The sequence below is a fragment of the Sceloporus occidentalis genome, unplaced genomic scaffold, assembly GCF_023333645.1.
Source record: "Sceloporus occidentalis isolate IW3139 unplaced genomic scaffold, rSceOcc1.0.p SCAF_63, whole genome shotgun sequence".
NCBI classification, from domain to species: Eukaryota; Metazoa; Chordata; class Lepidosauria; order Squamata; family Phrynosomatidae; genus Sceloporus; species Sceloporus occidentalis.
This window is the reverse complement of record NW_028317043.1, coordinates 3,735,518-3,758,226: the sequence shown is the minus strand read 5'-3', so window position 1 is coordinate 3,758,226 and position 22,709 is coordinate 3,735,518. Positions and strand designations below refer to the sequence as shown.

At 40.4% G+C, this 22,709-nt stretch overlaps 1 protein-coding gene across 1 annotated transcript; it reads left to right on the top strand.

The window, feature by feature from the left end:
- The first annotated feature begins 7,959 nt into the window (after window positions 1-7,959).
- Window positions 7,960-19,211, top strand: LOC149287203 (all trans-polyprenyl-diphosphate synthase PDSS1-like). The gene is made up of 9 exons (XM_089493202.1): window positions 7,960-8,049; window positions 8,171-8,301; window positions 9,107-9,248; window positions 15,545-15,656; window positions 15,968-16,077; window positions 16,571-16,651; window positions 16,757-16,870; window positions 17,449-17,529; window positions 19,071-19,211. Exons 2-9 carry the CDS (start codon window positions 8,204-8,206, stop codon window positions 19,209-19,211), a joined length of 879 nt encoding a protein of 292 aa, XP_089349328.1. The 5' UTR covers window positions 7,960-8,049; window positions 8,171-8,203.
- Window positions 19,212-22,709: the final 3,498 nt, after the last annotated feature.

Here is a 22,709-nt window from a genome sequence, read left to right as displayed (position 1 = left end):
ACATAGGAACTCTCGGATGGAGGAACGGAGTACAGTTCGCCCGTCGCCATCTCTAACAACCAAGATTCAAAATAAAAACTTCAGTAAAGTTACTTTAAGTACCTATATTCATATATCATGTCAACCATAATAAGTGCTAATTAAGGAACAGCAGTTATCTGCCATCAGCTATGCAGTCCCACAAAAAAATGGCCTTCTTTCTACTATTGAATAATATGGGTTGAACGCCAACTTATCTCTTCTTGAGGAGAAACCCACTGGGATCTCACTGGGATCTTGAATCCTAGTCATATGAGGCTTCACTAAGAGCTCCTGAAATTTGCACTACTCAGGTATTACACAAAAAAGTTAATACATAAAATTGTACTGCTTACATACATCACAGTAATTTTTGTAGAGCTTTATGCCATTTTATTTGTTGCCTTAAGTAAGCATATAGTGAATGTAAATTCCTGTTGGCACTGGTACAGGGTTTAATTACTTAGTGTTTGCATTAAACTGTACGGCTATTTGGAGCATAGAATAACGTAACTAGACCTGCCCATTATTACCGGTCAGAATCAGATTTGCCTTATAAATTATAAGGAAATTAGCTAAAAATTGTGTTTCATTTGAATTTTCTCAACTGGAAATACTGTTGGTTGCCACAGTTTGAAATATAGGCAAAAACATGAAGATACTAATATTACCTGGAATATGGGGTTTTTCCAGATCCTTTTAATTGAAGCTCCCATCTCTCCCCAAACCTAGTAAAGTAAATGAGAAGAAGAAATAAACATGCTTCCTACAAAATACCTTGGGGAAGTAAATTATACTGTTAACTACAAAGATTCGTAGCCTGTTTACAATCATCCATAATAACATCTGAAGATGATCCAGCTGATCACTAAACCAGAAACAATGCAATGCTTTGTAAGAGGCAGATCCAGGCTGTGACATATGAAATGTATTTATGAGAAGACAAACCTGTTGATATGAGTGCCAACTAAGTGAGCTCTGCCGTCACCCAACTGGCCAGCCCAGACACCAAACTATAGAAAAGAAATGGAGTCTATTAGGAAGCAAATTCTTTATTGTCTATATACAGTATAATATATATATATATATATATATATATATACACACACACTATAAGAAGCAGGATTTTGCTGTCCAAGAAATAATTTTGTCCCCTCTTCTGGGAAATATTGGCTCTAATACTCTGATATGCACACATCTAGCAGAATTATACGCACCAAACCGGTGATGATAACAAAAAAGTTTCCCAACCCTGTTTATATGCCAACAACTGGTGCTGTGTATAAAGGGTAATTCTAGTAATCACAGACCATTGCATTGCCCTAACGTAGCTCAAACAAAGGATTTAGGGTTTGGTCTTTGCTCGTACAAACACCTTTAAACTCCATTTGCCATTTAAAGCTTCTTGACTTGTTTGGAGTTACCTTTACATAATTTTACATAAAAACTATATTTACCTGATGTCCTCCGTATCTGTGTGCAAGAGGAACAGATCCTAGAATAGTTTTCCTGCCGCTTACAAACTGCAGAAAGTCTTCTTCTTTAACGGCAGAGATGTCAAGATCGAGCACATTTTCTAGTACATCCTGTAATATATAAATCAGAATTACAGCACAGAAGCGCTTAGCTTAGCCTAGAATTATGGAAATTGGGGGGTTGGGGTATATTCATGGCTGGCAATGCTGTTTGGGGCAATGGAGTATCCCTTTAATTAATTTGCTTATACAGAACTGACCATGCCTGTTATTGTATCACAGAAGAACACTGGGGTTCATATTTTGGAGTGATTTTCCAGCAGCTCCTTCAAACTTAAAATCCAGTCAACCATCACATGGCAGCCCAAGTTCACCTTGGTACCAGCTGTGTAGAGGACAGTCAGGAACCCTGGCTTATGTAGCCATCCTCTGTATATGTTCTGTGCCACGCGTAGCCATATTCTCTAGAGTTTCAGATTCTCTTTATGAATATAGTCATTTAATTCTGAACAGGATCTGGGTACAGGAGCGGTCTGTTCAAAAAACATGTCACAGGTCTCACTGCCATTGTAATATAAGACATTTTACTGGTCACGGGGAGATGTCCGCCAAATGAAATCTTAGATTTCTTGCTGCTTAATATCTTGGATAAAACAAATGATGAGATGAACACAGGACCAACAAACGTAGCCCTAAAAACAAAAGGGCAAGTGCACTGAAAGCATACGGGTAACCTAAAGGACAAAATCCCAAAGAAAAAGAATCCAGTTTGCTTTTTTTCTACAAAATAAGAAAAAGCTCTAAGAAAAATCAAGCGATTAGCTTTCAAACAGCACGACGGTAGATTAGTCACAACACTGATGACTAATTCATGCAGAGGAAGCAGGTAAAGCATCGCACGAAAAGCAGAAACTGTAACCAGATGAACACGACTTAACGTTTCTGTAGGCGGCAGTTATCTACGGGTGTACAGCAATTCATCAGTTATGTTGTCAATCAATCATTTTTTTTTTGACAAAACAAAAATACCCCGCACATATTTCCGCTTTAATCCCCCCACCCCAGGAATCTGCTTCATTAATTTATGGGTAGCCTCCGCTCTAAGAAGTTCTAAGCGGTTCTGAGTAAAACAAAATATATAGATCTCGGCGCGGGGGGGGGGGGGTCAGGAGGCATTATTGTCCCTTTCCAATGAAGTCTAATAAATGACACAAAATGTTCTACCAGTTACCAGAAGTGGTTTTATTTGTAGGCACTGATTTGCATGTAGAAGTGGTTTTCTCCTGAGATCCACGGGGCCAAGTGCATTATATCTTACCTCGGAAATGGATACTAGCTGGATGTTTGACGTCAAGGGGGTCGGATAAGCGACAGAAAAAATGCAATTTTTAACTCTTCTCACATAATTTGCTTTTATAGGATCAACTGGCAAATCATCTGGAATAAAAGAGTAAATTTACGAGTTTAATAAAGCAATCACACGGATGATGAACATACCTAAAATATCACCAAAGAACACATCATTTGGTAATGTGCATGATGTCATTTCTAGTACATCCATCAAGTGAGATGGATGGTTGTCCCTCTCTATGTTTCTCTGAGATGTTCAAAGTTAAATTCCTGTTATTTAAATGTTGTTATCAGGGCACAGTCATTTTGCCTCTTCTACATGGACTGGATCGAAACTTCACATAAAAATGAAGAAAAGCAACGCTAAAAAAATCCTTTAAAGTATGGCAGCGTTACATCAATAGTTTAGACCCTGAGGTTTGACAGCTGGTCGCGCAGATGTTTCAACATACATCGTGGTTCTGTTGTCAACTTCTTCAGGGTAAAAATCCCACTGAATTGTCCTCTTGTCCATGGGGGGGGGGTTGATAGGGGTGACATTGGACTGAGGGGATTGTGCCTGGGGGGATTGGGTTAATAATCATTATGTCATCTCATTATAATGGGTTCTTGAGTAATGGGTTGACCACAAGACACCTATTTTTCTGTTTTATCAGTTACTTTATTTTTTTAAATCTAATTTATAGATATAGGGGGTCTCTATCTGGGGAACGATTAGCTAATCTATGCAGAAAGATACATAAACAGAAATATCATCGGGCATAATGTAACTGTGGGGTCTAACATTCTGCCATTAACGAGACGGGCTAATAAATTATTATGAATCTCCAAACATTTGGAGATCTCATGCTTAGGCCGTATTAACGTTATTCTATGTTCTTCCGAAATAGAATAAACATTTGAGGAGGTTAAAGTAACTCCTCGCAAAGTATACACATAAGACGATCTTCTAAAAGCAAACATGGGCACAAATGATAGATACATCCACAATACTGATATTAATGTCCAGTCCTCTTCTTTATTGCAAACAGCTATCTGATTGTTGTACTTCTTGTCATTCATAAAACCATTTATTCTTTTAAAAGAGGACCGAAACACTTATATGATAAATGCCACCATACCTAGCACGTCTTCCGCAGCCATGCTCCATAAATCCATAGATATTACTTTAGTTTTTCTTTCACAAAAGCCGCTGTGGTTAGATCTGCTCTTTAAGACGATCGAGTCAAAGCTCTCTGTATCAAACAGAACATCTGACTTCCATCCGAGGCAAAAGCTGCATATTGATGCCCAAAAGCTTAGAACTGCCGGCATGGCGTTCCATATCATGATGATATTTTTCTTCTGTTTAGCTGGTGTCAGTCTTATTGATGAAACCCTCGCTGATATCGAATCAACCCATTAATCACAGCAAAAAGAAACCGTGAGCAGCCCTGTATCTTCCGAAACCTTATTCCACCTGGCGTGGGAGATAAGTGAAAACATATCAGTGTAAACCATCAATATATTGCAGGTAAAATCATGCAGATCATGCATAGAGCATAAGGACGTCTACCGGTTAATTAGCAAAGATGCTCAGAAGGATCCTTATGAACCAGATGTGGCCCCTCCACCATCATGTACAGGGCACGCTCTCCCCAATTTTACCTATGCCTCACCTAGAAAAATAGGGACTCTAGAATGCAAATATTGCCCACCCCATGACCAACGTGTATCTGAAGTTACAAATAAAATATATCATTTTTGAGCAATCACTAGAGGGTGGTATAGAACAGTATTACATACTGGCTACTGTAGTGTTATAGAAAAAAATGTTTATTGTTTCTTATAGTTGTCGTAAATGGAACCAGGTCGTCACATTGGGGTCTATTTACTAAAGAGGGTGTCCAACCTCAGTGAGCTTCTGCACATTGATTATATTTGTCTACCCACCCATGCACCTGCACCAGTCACATGCTACACGTGTGTTACGAGCATAGGGTGATCATGCTATGCCAGTCAGCCATGTTATCCAGGGCACATATCATTTTAACCAAGTAACCGGGTCCCTTTATAAATTAAACATACTGCAGGGCAGCTGGTCGTCGATATATAAATATTATATGTGTCTTGGAAAACATGGCTGATGTGGGCACCTTATCAGAGCACAAGCCGTTCGAGAGGAGCTGGTTATTCTTAACGTACTGCCTTATCTACTCGTCACCCAACAAATAATGACGTCACTGCCGCTGTTTCTCTAGCTGTTGCTCGTACAGCTCAGCCCGCGTACATCCGCCCGTAAACAATATGGTCGCCGTACCTCCAGCAGTTCCGTTTCCTGGCAGCAGCATCCGCTTCCGGGTTAGGGGGGGGTGAGTGGCGGGTTTTGCCGGTTCTCGGGCGCCGGGCGGTGGTGCAGGAGGAGATGGCATTGGCCTGTGGGTGGATGTTGCGATGCTGTGGGCACCGAGTTCCTGGTCACGCGTGGACGTTGGGGCTTCATACTGCACTGGGACCATGGGAGAGCGCGGCCAGAGCCGGGAAGGTGAGGGCAGGGAGGGAAGGTCACAGTGTCACCCAGGTCGCATTGACAGATCCATGGTGTAATTCTCAGAGCATAATGTCACCCAGGTCGCCATGACATTAATGGCCAGGTGGTTGCATTCCTGGTATTTGAAACCTCACAACATTTAAATAAATTATCTCCAATCACTCTCAGCCAGGAATAAAGGGACGATTGGTGGTATAATGTATACGCGTGCTTATCCCTGGTAGGCATTAACGTCAGTGGGAGACCTTTCTCTTCTTTGTTGTAGCCTGTGTGAGTGTGTCCATAATGAATGAGCACAGGAGGTGCAGGACATGGGTGCTGATCACCCTCTCCTTTTATACAGGGGGTGCAGGGCATGGGTGCTGATCACCCTCTCCTTTTATACAGGGGGTGCTGATCACCCTCTCCTTTTATACAGGGGGTGCAGGGCATGGGTGCTGATCACCCTCTCCTTTTATACAGGGGGTGCAGGACATGGGTGCTGATCACCCTCTCCTTTTATACAGGAGGGGCAGGGCATGGGTGCTGATCGCCCTCTCCTTTTACACAGGGGGTGCAGGGCATGGGTGCTGATCGCCCCCTCCTTTTATACAGGAGGTGCAGGGCATGCTGCATAACAGATCAACAGTTTAATTTTCTTTCCAAGTATGCTGCATCTGATTGATGGTTTATATCAGTGGTGCCAAAATCACCTGAACCTTAAGCAATCTTCTGAATAATGGCGAATTCAACTTTCAGCTATTTATCATTATATTTTATTTATTGTGCCAGCAGTTTCTGCAGCGCTTCTTACAGTCCCTACATTCAAAGGGTCTGACAGATAAAGACAAACCCAATCCATTAGATAAAGAGAGACCGGCACACAATCGAAATATGTTATGTGTTTAGAAAAGTTAGGCCGCAATATCGTTTCTTAATGATTCTACCATTGGAAACAAACACGTGCTTTTTTTACCTTGATGACCCTCTCTTCTAGTAAATACATCAATGAAACAGTATAAATAGGCCCTTAAAATCATGCTAAATACCCCTAGCCAGGTCCATACTTTTCGAAACAATAGTCCCTCTATGGCCATTTGAAATGCTGGGAGGCGTTTGACAATAAACTGCAGCGAATGTTACCCTTGATCCAGAAGCCACTATAAAGATTGAGACCAAACACAACACTTTGCGATGAGGGAGGTTGTTATAGAGATGATTTACTAAAGGATTCCTGATATGTTTATGGCAGACTCATTCACTTCACAGTCTATCTACAGTGTGAATGTTTATCCATTTTGGTAAAAAAAAATTCCAAATATTAAAGGGATCACGAATGCCTATAAAAGTACTTAGTATCCGATTATGAAGCCTACGAAAACTAAAAATTAATTGCTTGCCTTCAGAGGAAGCTGCAGCGCACTGCATCCTCTGTGGTCTGATTGTGTAGCCAAGTGTTCCCCTTTAAAATCAGTGCTTCCGGGTGTGCAGGGGGGTTTTGATAGACCCCAAATGCATGGGGGGAGCAGTGCCATGAACATTTAAAGGGACCACACAGCGATCATTAAGTGCATATAATGTGTCTTCAAGATAAAAAAAGAAAGAAAGCTGTCATGTGACTTGTCTGATTATATATTCTGATCTTGGCTCTCTTTAAATGAATACGTTGTTGTTTTTGTTTGCAGATCTTGTGTACGCCAGTAAGCTCAGCACAGTTCCTTCAGCCCGCGAGCCACCTTTGGAGGCAAGTTCCCGACTAGTTTTATTTGGTTACTTTAGCTATTTAAAGGTTCCCACGATTCTATCAATTGCTTCATAGTCCTTGCGTTCTCCCCTCTCCTTATTTCTTTATCTTGTGGTATTTGTTGCATTTGTTAACATTTGCCTCAAAACTATTTGTAGAAAATGCTATGTAGAAATATGCTACGTTACTTACACGCAATTGATGTCGTTACCTGAACGACGTATATTTTATCAGATGCGAGGTAATTCACATTTTGGGGTGATGGATATAAAAGTGATTCTGGTGCCACTTTTCAAATATGGCCTCATCACCATAGCAATCAAATTGGTTATTTATTTTTGAACAGATATGTTGTTTATATTGAAAGTACTAATAAGAAATATTCTAGATACTGCAGTTTTAATTAAGATGAATGAATATTTTGAGTTATTGTTGCAGATTTTGTAATTGGATAGGTTGGGGATACTTTATAACCGGATGCATATTCCAGCAGCTACAATAATAACGAAACGTTTAACTATTGTAGGATCGTTTACCCTGAAGAGGGAACAAAATGATGTTTTTTGTGTGGAATTAGTATTTAACATTTTTTAAACCAGTTTTTCTGTTCAGATATCGCCTCTTTTTCAGTATTCGGTTAATAACAGTAACAGGTGGGTAAAATACCCACAACTTACCCCTTTTTTCAGCGGTGCTGGATGGGGGAGGTGCGTGTTATACCTGTAAAGATTATAATTCTTATGTTTTCCGGAGGGCAACCCTGTTCTTTCAGAATAAAACCCAACCTTCAGTTTAATTATTCTACCAATGTCTTAATCAGGTCACCTTCCAGACTTCTCCATTCGACGCGTGCGACATGCTGCTGCAGTAAGACCAACAGTGAAGCCAAATACAAAGACCCGTTCAAACTTGGCAGGAGTGACTTGAAAAACCTCTATGATGATATCAAGAAGGTGATCGGTTAGATGAGGATTTACTGCCCCGTAGTTTAGAATCGCCCATATTGTGGCAGCACCTCGTCTTGACTTTTTTTCTCTGTCTACCTGACACCTTTGTTCTCTCTGCTGGTTTTAGGAGCTGTTTATAACAACCAAGGATCTCAGGGAGATGTGTGAATATTATTTTGATGGAAAAGGCAAAGCTTTCAGACCCATGCTGGTCGTTTTAATGGCCCGTGCTTGCAATAGTCATTACAATAACAGTAGGTAAGCAGTTAACAATCACTTTTGTACTATGCTATCTTATTTACATTTCTTATATGCATCTTCTGCTATCTAAGCTATTCAGATGCCAGAGTTATAATATCGCGCGTCGCACTGTGGCAGTTAGATTTCACAATTACATCAGTTATTGGAGTTAGAAAATTACTTATTTAACCAGCAGAGAGCATTCCTCAGTACACTTCTTGCAGCAGCTAATCACATGTTTGTTTTATTGAACCCCAAGATGCAGGGGCTTCACTGCGAGGGGGCTCTGTGAGCTCAATTACGAGCCGCAGCAGAAGCTGGAACCCAAAATATCTGCTGACTTTGCACTCCCCTTAGAGATATGCCCTGTCTTTCTTCCCTGCCCCGCCAAAAGGCCTGCAGAAGATCTTCTTGGTCTCCCTCCCAATACAAGGAGGAAATATACTCCCTAGAGGCATCCAGAGTACTGGTTAAATCAACTAGATGAATGCATTCTTTAGTTATTAGAGCTAAAAAAGACTTCTATCTGAATAATAATAATGTGAGACCAACTGACATCTACCACATTGGCTTTGTCTTGTTCTGTAGGGGTTAAAATAATTTGCTCCTGTAGTGAGGTATCATTGTTTATTCACATCAGATCTCCTGTTTCCATATTTGATGTATGCCATAAAATTATCCCATGTATTTGCAGATGCCTGCCCCCCTTTACACTACTTGTACATTGTGTGTCTATAAAGCTGTCCTGTCCATGCAGTTTACCTGTTAGAGGTAACGTGTGTGTATATGTGTGTTATATGTCTCTGGATGTCTGTCTTGGCAGAGAGGTGCATCCGTCCCAGCGCTCGGTCGCTGTGATCACTGAGATGATCCACACAGCAAGTTTAGTTCATGATGATGTTATTGATGGATCGGACTCTCGGCGGGGAAAGAAAACTGTTAATCAGATCTGGGGGGAGAGAAAGGTGAGTTACAGAGGAGTTCGGAACAGTTATATTAAATATATACCGTATTTGCTCGATTATAAGACGACCCTGATTATAAGACGACCCCCCAAAATCTGAATATTAACTTAGGAAAAAAGAAAAAGCCTGAATATAAGACGACCCTAAAGGAAAAAAGTTTTACCAGTAAATGTTAATTCATGTAAACTATTTTTTTTAATAAAAGCTATGATTGAGAAAAATATTTTTTTTGTTGTTATTTCTTGTATTTTCCAGCCTGTCCCCCAGTTACGCACATCTGCCCCCAGGCTTGCCACACCAATATGGCACTGTGGCCCATGATATGCCTTTTAACCCTCTATATGCCACTGTGCCCCATGGTATGCCTTTTGACCCCCTATATGCCACTCTGCCTCCAGAAATGCCTTATACCCCTATATCCCATTCTGGCATTTAGGGGGTTAAAATGCATATTATGGGGCAGAGTGGCATATAGGGAGGTATAAGGCATTTCAGGAGGCAGAGTGCTCTATTAAATGCCCCCTTAACGCCACTCCAGAAATGCCCTATGCCCCCATTTAACTAACACACACACACACACACTCTCTCCCCCCCCCTCCCCTCCCCTCTCCTCTCTCCCCTCTCTCCCCTCTCAGCCCTCTCTTACCGGTGCTTCCAGCCGGGGCAGCGGGTTGACGTCGCCTTCTGCTGCAGCCGGAAGGAGGTGGAGTTGGCAGCGGGGGTTTGTATGCGTCCGTCGCGTATACTTTCCCCGGCTGTCAGAGATCTCTGACAGTCGGGGAAGGTCTACGCGACGGACGCAGACAACCCCCGCTGCTAGCCACACCTCCTTCCGGCTGCAGCGGACGTTGTCTACGCGAATCGCGTAGACGTCAACCCGCTGCCCCGGCAATACAGCAGGAAGCACCGGTAAGTGTGTATGATGGGGGGGGGGGGGTGAGACAGGAGGATCCAGGTCCCCTGCAGCGGTGCGGGGGATCTGGATCTTAGTCTCCTAATCAGACTCTATTTGAGGTCTGATTAGAAGACGACCCCGATTAGAAGACGAGGGGTATTTTTCAGAGCATTTGCTCTGAAAAAAACCTCGTCTTATAATCGAGCAAATACGGTAGTTATCTGTGTTACTGTTATGTTGTGCACTTTCCATTATTGTTCTGTTATTTGCTAAAATTGTGTTGATTCCTTCAAATTTTTTTTTTTTAATATATATATTTTTTATTTTTATAACATCACAGAAGAATGCTTATATAATGTAGCCATACATAAGCATTACTAAAACATAACAAACAATACAAAAGGAAAAAACATAAATACCAGTCCAAAAGTGTAATGCATCTCTCTAGAGTATAATAAATATTCGCCGGACAGACATTAGACAATACAAATAAAATACATTTTGAGATGCAACAAAGGAAGGGAAGCCCAGGGCCAATTAGACTCCAATTTCCAATATATTTAAGATTTTTTCCCATTTCCTAATTTTGATTACGTTAAATCCATTTAATTTAATAATGCCCAATTCCATTTTACAATGGTAAATTGTACTAGATTTTATCTCCTCCCAATTAGGCAGTTTTTTGCTTTTCCAATTCTTTGCTATCAATATCTTAGTAGAAGCGAAAATATGGGTTATTAAGCTTCTATGGAAATTAGGCATTTTTGGCCAATCTAGGTGTAATAAGAAGCAGTCTGGTGTAAAAGGTAAAGAAACATTTGTAATTTGCTTTATCTGTTGGGATACCTTTCTCCAAAGGTTGAATACATATTGGCAAGTCCACCAGATATGTAAGAAACTTCCAATTTCATTTCCACATCTCCAACAATTTACCTCACTGTGTGCATACATTTTTACCAACCTTGTGGGAACAAGGTACCATCTATAACACATCTTAAAAAAATTCTCTCTCAAATTTAAGCAATGAATCTCATTATTAACTGCTTGTATTGTAGATTTCCAACTATCCCAGGAGATAGATCGATTCAATTCTCTCTCCCACGTCTTGATTGCTTTTACAGGCATATGTTTATATCTCGATTTAATAAGAGTTAGGCACTTGGTAATCATTCCCTTAGTCTGTGTCATATTATGGAGAGAGTTAAGGAGGGACCATTTTTCACCAGTATTTAATATATCATATTTCAAAAGGAATCCTTTAATTCTAAGATAGGAAAATACTTCCTTAGAGGGAAGTAAAAATTCCTCCTGAATCTGAGAAAAGGATTTAATTCCCTTATCAGAGCAAATATCCTGGATAGTCAAGATTCCTAACCATTTCCATGTTTGTAGTCGGATATCCTCTATACTGATCTCAAGCACTTCCAATGGAAGGAAATCTGCCACACAATTCGACAGGGCTAATTTCTTCATACCGTGTTTCCCCGAAAGTAAGACAGCGTCTTACTTTCTTTTTATCCCTAAAAGCCCCACTATGTCTTACTTTCGGGGTATGTCTTATATTGGGAAAAAATTTTCGAATTTAATGCTTTCCTACCTTTCCTTTCTTCTTTCAGCTTCTTTTCCTCCTCTTCGCCAGTTCTTGTCTCCTTCCGGGTCAGAGGGCACGGACAGCGGTGGGCGCGGCTTCAGTGTTGTGCGCCGGGATCTGACAAGAAACCCCGGCGCACAACAGCTGTTGCCGCGCAGATCACAAGGGAGCGGTATCGGAGGTCATTAACAGACCTCCGGCTCCCTTGAGTGATTTTAAGCCGGGTTGAACCCGGCTTAAAATCACTCAAGGGAGCCGGAGGTCTGTTAAAGACCTCCGATACCGCTCCCTTGCGAGCCTGCTCCTCCAGCGGCGGACATTACTGTCCGTCTCTGGAGGGGTGCCGGGTGCCGCAGGTTGGCACCCCCTGGAGTGTGGCGCCCTGTGCGGTCGCACACCCCAAAGGTCGGCCCTGCTCTAAGGGGCCGGCCTTAGGGGTCTGCGGCCGCACAGGGTTTAAATAAAAACATCGGGGGTTTTTTTCAACTTTATTTAACATCCTCCATGTTAAATAAAGTTAAAAAAACTTTATTTAACATCCTCCATGTTAAATAAAGTTTTTTTTAACTTTATTTAACATGGAGGATGTTAAATAAAGTTAAAAAAAAAACCCCGATGTTTTAATTTAAATCCTGTGCGGCCGCAGACACGTAAGGCCGGCCTTGGTGGGGACTTCCCGGCCCCTTAGAGTGGCGGACCCGGTCGCAGGTGCGGCGGGCCTAAGGGGCAGGCGCCCCTTATGCCCTGCGTTAATGCGGCCGTAGGCCGTAGGCAAATCCCCCGTGTTTCCCCGAAAGTAAGACATATGTCTTACTTTCGGGGTACGGCTTATATTAGCTGACCCCTCTGAAACTCCCGATACGTCTTACTATCGGGGGTGTCTTACTATCGGGGAAACACGGTAGTATTTTTCCATGAATCTAAGATATCTTTCACAACCAAGGATCCCAATTTCCCCTGGCCAACTCTATCTAGGGCTCTAATAGTCCACGGGAGAACAGATAAGCCTTCCAAACCTGTTACTATTGCCTCAATTTGATACCATACTTCCGTTTTCGCTTCATTAATCTGAGTCAGCATCAGATGTGCAGCCATACAGGCCTCATAATAGTCTATGATGTTTGGTAATCCAAGGCCCCCATTGTTTACCTTCCTCGATAACAATGACAAACCCAGTCTAGGCTTTTTGCCCTGCCATATAAACTTATTAAACGCCATCTGTATCAATCCTAACCAGGCTTTAGGGACCTTTAGCGGTAACATTTGAAACAGATAGGTCCATTTAGGCAGTATATATGATCTTATAGTGTTAATCCTACCAGTCCAGGAGATTTCTTTTTTTTTCCAATCATTTAATAATTTATTTGTATCTTTCAAAAGGGGCAAGAAATTTTTCTCCATTACTTTTTTCGGGTCCTTCGTAATCTTGATACCCAGATATTCCAGGCTATCCTCAGCCCAAATGAAATCAAAATTAGCCTTCAAAAATCTTATATCCTTCTTATTCATATTACACGCAAGCAAAGTGGTTTTATTAACATTCAATTTATAATCTGAATATTTTGAATAAGCGTCAATTACTCTCATTAATTCTGGTAATGATTTTCTAGGTTCCCCTAAAATCACCAGGATGTCATCAGCATAAAGGCTAATTTTGGTTTCCAGTGTTTTTAATCTGAAGCCATGTATATCCTGATTCTCTCTGATGTCATAAGCGAGGGGCTCCACCGTCAATATATAAAGCAGTGGAGAGAGGGGACATCCCTGTCTCGTGCCGTTCTTAATTTCGAACCATTCCGCATCAATTCCTGGGCCAATTGTCCTAGCTAAAGGGCAAGTATATAGGGCCATAATTGCTCGATATATATTGCCTCTAAATCCAAATGCCTGCAATGTATGCCCTAAAAAATCCCATCTGACCCTGTCAAAAGCCTTCTCAGCGTCTAATGACAGGGTCAGAAGGGGGGCATTCAACCGCTGAGAAATATCTATAACAACAATAACTCTCCTAATATTATATTTAGATGATCTGCCAGGGATAAAGCCTGTTTGATCTCTCTCAATTAGGTCCCCTATTACTGCTTTTAACCTTCTTGCTAATATAGCCGCATATATTTTTATATCCCCGTTTAGTAACGAAATTGGCCTATAGTTAGATAAGATCTCCGGATCTTTATTAGGTTTAAGAATTGGGATTATATTAGTCCTCAACATATCCGAGGGAAAACTCCCCTTATCGATTGCTTCATTAAAAGTTTTAGCAAGTTTATCTGCCAAGAGATCCTTGTAAATTTTATAGAATTTGTTGCTGAACCCATCTGGTCCGGGCGCCTTATTAGATTGTAATTCCGATATCACCTTTTTAACCTCTACTATATCAATAGATCTATTAATAATTTTTAATTGTTTTTCTGAGATTTTAGGGAATCTTTTATTAAAAAAATAATCCTGAGGTTGATCTAGATCTTTGCTTGTTAAATTATATAAAGATTTGTAATAATTATTAAAGGCAGCCCCTATCTTCTCGGGGGTAAGACATAGCTCTCCATTTTGTCTTATCCTATTTATTCTTTTAGATTGTTTTTTACCTTTTAATTTGTTTGTCAGCAGAGTATCAGCTCTATTACTTTTATAATACCATTTCGTTCTTAAATAATATAAATTTTTGTTCTTTTCTTCAATAAGAAGTTCATTTATATTATTCTGAATCTTACTCAGTTGTTTAGTTTTAGATTCAGATGGTAAAAATTTGTTTTCTTGTGAGAGTCTATAATACTTCAAATAGAGGTCTGCTAACGATTCCCCTTTAATTTTCTTTAATATAGTACCTAATTTAATTAGATGGCCTCTAATTACACACTTATAGGCACACCAAATAATAGGAAAAGTAACTTCATCCCTTTCATTTTCTAAAAAGTATTTCTCTGTAATTTCAGCTATGTACTCTCTATTCTCTTTTTTAAGCAGTATGTTTTCGTTTAGGCGCCAATTTACTCTCTTTTTACATGTTTGAGGTAGTATATCAAGTACTATCACATTATGGTCTGACCAAGTTATTTCTTGTATGAGTACCTTTTTTACTTTCCTAATCATCTCATCATCTCCTAAGAATAAATCAATTCTAGAATAGGAGAGAAAAGTCTTCCAGCCGGGGCAGCGGGTTGACGTCGCCTTCTGCTGCAGCCGGAAGGAGGTGGAGTTGGCAGCGGGGGTTTGTATGCGTCCGTCGCGTATACTTTCCCCGGCTGTCAGAGATCAGAGATCTCTGACAGTCGGGGAAGGTCTACGCGACGGACGCAGACAACCCCCGCTGCTAGCCACACCTCCTTCCGGCTGCAGCGGACGTTGTCTACGCGAATCGCGTAGACGTCAACCCGCTGCCCCGGCAATACAGCAGGAAGCACCGGTAAGTGTGTATGATGGGGGGGGGGGGGGTGAGACAGGAGGATCCAGGTCCCCTGCAGCGGTGCGGGGGATCTGGATCTTAGTCTCCTAATCAGACTCTATTTGAGGTCTGATTAGAAGACGACCCCGATTAGAAGACGAGGGGTATTTTTCAGAGCATTTGCTCTGAAAAAAACCTCGTCTTATAATCGAGCAAATACGGTAGTTATCTGTGTTACTGTTATGTTGTGCACTTTCCATTATTGTTCTGTTATTTGCTAAAATTGTGTTGATTCCTTCAAATTTTAACACTATGGAATATATAAAAATATATATATATATATATATATATATATATTATAGTTTTGACTGTCGCTTTAAACATTGTCTACCTCTTTAACCCCTGTATATGTTTCTTTCTTTCAGGCTGTTCTTGCTGGGGATTTCATTCTGTCTGCAGCCTCCGTGGCGTTGGCTAGAATTGGAAACACAACCGTGATCTCGGTGCTGTCCCAGGTCATTGAAGATTTGGTGCGTGGTAAGGATATGTATTTTTACACATATTGTGTGATTTTGTATTTCATCTCTATGAATGTCTCAAGAAATATCAATGGAAAATCTGCAAACAATACCTAGATGTTACTATATATAATATGACTCTCAAACACCCCCGTCATCGTATTACCTGTGCATGCACGGCCTATGATAAGACTTCCAGCTCCGATCTTACTTCACGGCTCTGCTCGTGCTTCTAGTTGTTGGGTTGAGAATGGACACAATCTGTGACTAGGACCTATGCTGGTGTGATCTGTTTTCTTTTTACCGATTGTCTCATTTGCCGCTGTCCAGGTGAATTCCTCCAACTGGGATCCAAAGAAAATGAAAACGAAAGATTTGCGCACTACCTAGAAAAGACTTTCAAGAAGACGGCGAGTCTGATAGCCAACAGCTGTAAAGCAGTATGTACGTTCCGTGTTTTATATAGTTAAGGGCCGTGTGGTGACTATCCCCTTTTTATACATGTATTTATTACATTACATGTATTGGGTTCGCTTATAAAAAAAAAAAAAAAAAAAATGCTCATCCCATTACTGCTCATTTCTGTTAATCTATATACAGCATTGTACAGCCCCGTGGAATTTGATGGCAGTATATAAATCAATAACCCACTGTACACCGCCACAGAGTTTGATGGCGATATATAAAACTAATAATTTCTGAGCAGTGAGTGGGTAACGTGTAATTATCAGTTTGGCCACTGGGTGGCAGTGGTATAGCTCTTGGTGACAGGTGTTAGATGTTAATTAGGTGTTTTAAACGCCTGTCCTCGGGGTTCACAGACGTGATCGGGACAAACAGCCTGCTGTGTGCTTTTGGTTTAACCTAAGATTATTCTTTCCATTAAAGCTCCACCGCACTGCTCTACAATTCCATGTCTTGTCTTGTTTGTAGGTTTCAATCTTGGCGTGTCCTGACCCGAAGGTCCATGAAATTGCGTATCTGTACGGGAAGAACATAGGCATAGCTTTTCAGGTACATATTTTGTAATCTCATTCACTAACTCGCTGCACGGGGGGGCAGAAGCCTCTCTGGTGGCAGATCGTAACCATGTTCTCTACGGGTTCTTTCACCTTCCAGCTAATAGATGACGTGTTGGACTTTACATCTTGCGCTGATCAGCTGGGGAAACCAGCAGCTGCAGACCTCAGACTGGGATTGGCAACGGGTCCAGTTTTATTTGCTTGCCAACAGGTAATTCCCTTTTGTATAAGCATAATAAGCATGAAATTTCATGTAGAACCATCTAGTCTACTGTAAAGGTTTAAACCTCGACCGGTTCTTGGTCTTGTGTTAGATTCAGGATAGCTTTATGGCTCTCTCATGCAAGTTTTCATTTCCCTTACTGTATTAGCCCATACCGCTTCTGCTGGGAGGCTGTTCCATTTACCATCCACCCTATCAGTAAAGTAAAACTTACATACATCTAAATATATATATCAATATTGTCTTGTAGCCATATCAGCTTACGTTTTAACCAGTTGTAATGTATGGCGTCTTCTGCTGTTTGGCTCCTATATTATTCAGACTGTGTTTCCATCATGTTTTTATTTTTTGCCCCATGGAGTCGCACGCTTTTGGGACCTCAAAGTTTTGATCTGAAGAAGAGACCACTGAGGTCCGAAAAAGTCATGGAGGCTTATGTGACTTTTTCTGTTTTGGTCTAATAAAAGTTATCGCATTCGACTGAAACCCGAGAGAAATAAATTACAGGAGGGGGAAACCGTTTGAGGGGATTAATATGAAATGTTGCAACGTTTTCTTGTGTGCAGTTTCCTGAACTGAATGCCATGATCATGAGAAGATTCGGTTTACCTGGCGATGTGGAACGAGCATGGCAGTATGTTACTCAGGTGAGGGTTCTTTGGCATGTTGTGTGCAGCGCCTTCGAACATCAGCAAAGGCTTCTTATTCCTTTTAGCTCCTTCACGACCAAAGATGTAACAGTACATAAAAAGTCCAGAGGGCGTATTATTACGTTCTATCCATACGAGATCGCACGAAAGTCCAGGCATTTCTTTTGAGGCATCAGCTCTGATAGAGCCCTGTTTTCTGATCACTTTGCGATCAGCAGGCATGGACATCAAAATAAGATAAAAGGGAAACAAAATGTATCCTTATTTAGAAAAAAAGAAAAACGAAATTATAAAAAGTTGAGGAAACAAGAATAAATAAATGGATGTCCTAATTACAAGGCAGCATATTTTTTTTTATTATAAATCACAAAAGTTTAAGGATTCTTGGGCTTTACTCCCAATAGATTGCATTTGAAAAAATTATAACAAACAAAAATGACGTGGCGGGTGAGCTTAATTATGCTTTGGCCAATTCATATAACCAAAACCTCTCATTTATATTATGTTTATATATTTGTTGCCAACTTTATTAGGGTGAGAAGCGCAGACAGTTTTTGTTTTTTGTATACATTGTACAGCCAACACACTGTATTTGCAGCATGCTCACACTGTTTGGTAGGCCTCGTATTATACATTTGTATTATTTGAGCCTGAGACTAGCTTAGCGCACCGACATTTTTTCTTTTCCCTGTTTGCACATAATTGAGGTTGTTGGCTCCTCATTAGTCTGGTTGCAGCTTGCTGTCCAGGGGTTAATAGGGAGGAGGTTTAATTGCACCTCCCCCAACTCATTAATAAGGTTTTGGTAGCAGTATAAACTGTTTTGTGTGCCCACTATGTAGGAGGTGAACGTAGGCTCTCACCCTATTGAGAGTGTGCCTTGACGTAGCGGGTGAGCTTAATTATGCTTTGGCCAATTCATATAACCAAAACCTCTCATTTATATTATGTTTATATATTTGTTGCCAACTTTATTAGGGTGAGAAGCGCAGACAGTATTTTGTTTTTTGTATACATTGTACAGCCAACACACTGTATTTGCAGCATGCTCACACTGTTTGGTAGGCCTCATATTATACATTTGTATTATTTGAGCCTGAGACTAGCTTAACGCACCGACATTTTTTCTTTTCCCTGTTAACAAATGAGGCATATCTTCTAATAACCTGTAAATACCAAGAACAGTCTAAAATCCCAGCCAATGTTTTCCTTTCAGTACAAGTGCATTTATATAGATCTATTATATAGATATTTTTCTCAATCACACACACGTAGTCTGTCTGTCTGTCAGTTGTGTCCAATTTATAACGTTTAAAAATGTGAAAAAAGGTTTGAGTCTGTATAGAAAACTCACCTGTCCTGAAACTATAATTTGTTAGATGAGGGGGGGTAACCCACTGAAAAACACAGGATTTTCACTCAGAAATAATTAACTTTTTGCATGATCTGTCAACACTTGCAATTTTAATATCAATGGATGCAGTTTCTGGTCCTAAAGTAGAAAAATGGCTTTTATAAATATATTTCTCTCCCCCCAGAGTGACGGCGTTGGCCAAACAACCTACCTCGCCCAGCGCTACTGTAGCGAAGCGATCCGGGAAATCAGCAAGTTGCAGCCGTCTCCAGAGAGAGACGCACTTATCCAGTTGACCAAAACTATGCTCACGAGAGACAAATGACACGCGTTGTCTCACACTTTCTGGCAGCTACCACCAAAACGTGCCTCATACAACACTTAAACACAGCCGAGGGACTAAAAGGGACTGTTTCAAAGATCCGAAACTCCTTCCTGCATTAAAGTACTGTATTTTTTTTAATGTTTGATTTTTAATCAAAGGAAGCCATACCAGGTAGAAAACTAAGCAGTAGTGAAGAGAAGGGATTACATGTAGCTAATATCACATACTATTAGAAATGTTTTTAATTAGTGTGAAAGACTTCCCATCCCAGGATATATCCACACACACACACACACACACGCTATTTCTGACTTCTCCACTCTGCTCAAAGATGGCCATTGATTTAGGACAGTTGTATTTGGGGTATTGCCAAGAAATTTACCAAGAACTCCCCCAAAAGCAAAACTTGTGTCCACATAGTGTTTGGATTTGTAGAGCCTTGAAGGTTGAACTTGATACCTTTTGTCGGGCTAACACAGAAAAAGATGGAATCCCATTTGCAGAAGAGATCTGAGGTCCATACACCCTATGTGACGATCATTTTTCCATGTTGATAAACTATCAATTTCAACTACTGACTCCATCTTCTCTTGGACCAATATAGCTATATACCATTCTCCATGAAGCTTGGTAAAACTAGGGGAGATGAGTGAATTCATACACGTGCAATACACCCAACAGCATTGACATACCCGGCCTTTAATCCTTAGTAACTTCAGAGATCACTTCTTTAGTGTAAACTTGCCACCCTGATCCCGTTAGGCTGCCTGGGAATCCCATATTTTCCCCCATCCAACGGGTCTGACCAGTGGACTGTGATATGAATGTTCTATAATTTATAGGTCTGCATTTCAAGCCCGCATTTCCTCTTTGCTTAGGATTGAGGAACGATTACACGGAGCTCATTAGACATGGTTTGTTTTTACCCTTCTCTTTACTACTGTCCTTTTATGCAGTGTGCCAGAGCTGTCTGTGTTGTATTTGGCTGGCCAAAAAAAGCCTTGTTTACATTGGTGTTTTAATTGTACAAATGCTACCAAGAAGAATAAATCGAATGAATGAATGTATCTAGTAGTGTGTAAAGACATGTGCATGTTATCACCAATTAAAAATCCATAAAACCTGTTTATATGAACCACCTTTTCCCACTGTTTGTGATCTAAAAACCACTGCCACCTTTTGTTACTTAGAATGGTTTATTATAAAAAGACTGTACATAAGATTTTAACAGGTTATATACAAATGAAAAGAATGTCCAATTTGAAAATAAACATTTTAAAAGGTCCAGAATGTTTCAGTAAACTTAAGAAATAAAAGCACGGTAGGATGTTTTAAAACAAGATTTCACAGCAAAGCTCTGCATTAAGACAAGATAACAACTGCCGCCATATTAAATAGAATCCCTTCAATTTCTACGGGATAGTTCCACAATTATCAAATATTGGCGGTTCTGGTATCTAAGTCATGGTAAAAATTGATTCTGCAACAAAACGCAAAAGCATTTCTTTAATAAAATCCCTACTTTGACCTGAATAACTCCTCTAATGGTTCACGCGTTACACAGTATCTACCTACATTGGTGTGCCCGGTGCGTAACTCTCCAGTGCAACCTCCACGTCACCGACCACAGCGTATCCACAACAGTCTTTAAATAAAATTACAAAGACCGACTTCAGCAAGTGCCCTAAATAAGAGATTCAAAAAAAAAAAAGTACTCGGCGTTGGCCAAAGTACAACTTTTAGATGTTTCTGGACTACTGCGGACGTCTCTGTTCGACTGTCCTAAAAGTTTCCGGATGCTTTTGGCCCTTTTGATTTCAGGCTGGAAGTCTTGGCACATTAACAGTTTGGTTCTGTATTCTGTGCTGGTTTGTTGCTCGGTCTTAAAACATCAAGGAATGTTTTCACATACATCAGTTTTGCGCAGAAAGTGGCTGCTGAATGCAAAACGGCAGGGCTTTGTGCTTGTAAACAAACCAAGAGAATAAAACCGAAGAAGGGAACAATTGTATGAATCGATAATGGCTGCTTACCGTGCGTTCCCACACTATACATCGTATAGATCTGCTTTACAGATGGAGCAGGAGCCAGTATCCTTTAAGGTGGGGGCTTTAGAAAATCGCTTAACCTGTAGCTATAATCAAACCTATAAAAATATATTGATCCGTGATCCTTACCAACAAAGCTACAGGAAGCCTCCTCTAGTCGTAGCAACACAAGTCAGTTCAAGGGTTACTTTATTGTAACTGCAAAACCTCAGTATGTTTCTGACTTTTTAACGATGTCGGGTAATGGCAGGCGGAGGTTCGGACTGAATTACATGCCAAGAGTAAGTAATTTGTACGGCTCTCTGATCATGAGCGTGAGGCTAGAAATGATGTCGATAATACTGTATCCTATTCAAGTTCACGTGCGAACTAACACGTTTACACGGCTTTTTGGTTCTGATCAGGTCTCCTATATCATGTAGCGCCCATCAGGTGGAGAACACACACTGCCAAAGACACCCCCCCTTGTAGCTTTAAATTTTATTTGCCAACATAATTTACACCATTATCTTACACCCCATATTTTTGTATTTAAAAAGAAAAAAGGTGCCATTGCTTCATTTTAATTATTATTTCAAAATGAACCTCTAACCCAACACCTTATGTAATCTTTGGGTTTTAATTACCAGGGAGATGGGGGTCTGCAGTGTGACAGATGCACTTTCCTAGAGCAAAAAGCTAACGTCCATTTTCTGCGGTTTGATATACTGTATTTAAACCCAGAAAAGTACAGTACTTTTTATATCTGGTAAAGAGGAACTCAAAATGACTCTACACAAAATAAGTACAAAATTACATCATACAACCATTGTTTTGATTCACTAAAATGGACACAAGATACATGACGCAATCCTTAAACTCGTGAGTGCTCGTAAAGGTTACAATAAATTGGAAGCATTGCGGATTTAAAGAAAAAAATATATTTTAGCACATAAGTTCCGAATGCATGCTTTAAACAAAGTTTAATATTAAAAATGAGTGATTATTTAAAAAGGTGATTCGACCAGCAGTAAAAGCAGTAAACTAGAGTCCAAATGTTAGCCAAACTTAGTGTTAGTTTGCATGCGGCACTAAAAAGAACAAAACATAATGGCACAAAGATGAGTTGTGAAATTGTTATTTAAATACTACACCCTATGCCCCAATTGAGTATCATCAAAATGAACAATGCAGAAGTGAATACAGAAGCGGCAACACCTGGCGTCGCCTATCGGAAGGTCCGCGATTGGTCTTTTGAGGCTCATGAGAAGACATTCCACCATAGCACAGATGCATCAGAGGTCTTTGGTGCCGGAGCATACCTCTAACACCAAAACAGGTTTAAAAATTAAACAAGCCACGGTATTATATGTACGAAGACGTTACTTCTTACAATTAATTTTAAAATCAGGTTAGACTTTTTTGTACTTGAACTCTCCTTAAAAATATTAAAATCGGGGGGCGGAGATCT

Excerpts from the sequence above, each read along its gene's own strand:
- LOC149287203 (XM_089493202.1), top strand. The coding sequence starts at position 8,204 with ATGTGTGAATATTATTTTGATGGAAAAGGCAAAGCTTTCAGACCCATG. Across the intron at positions 16,078-16,570 it reads TAGCCAACAGCTGTAAAGCA|GTTTCAATCTTGGCGTGTCC; the intron begins GTATGTACGTTC and ends TCTTGTTTGTAG. Across the intron at positions 16,652-16,756 it reads ACATAGGCATAGCTTTTCAG|CTAATAGATGACGTGTTGGA; the intron begins GTACATATTTTG and ends TTCACCTTCCAG.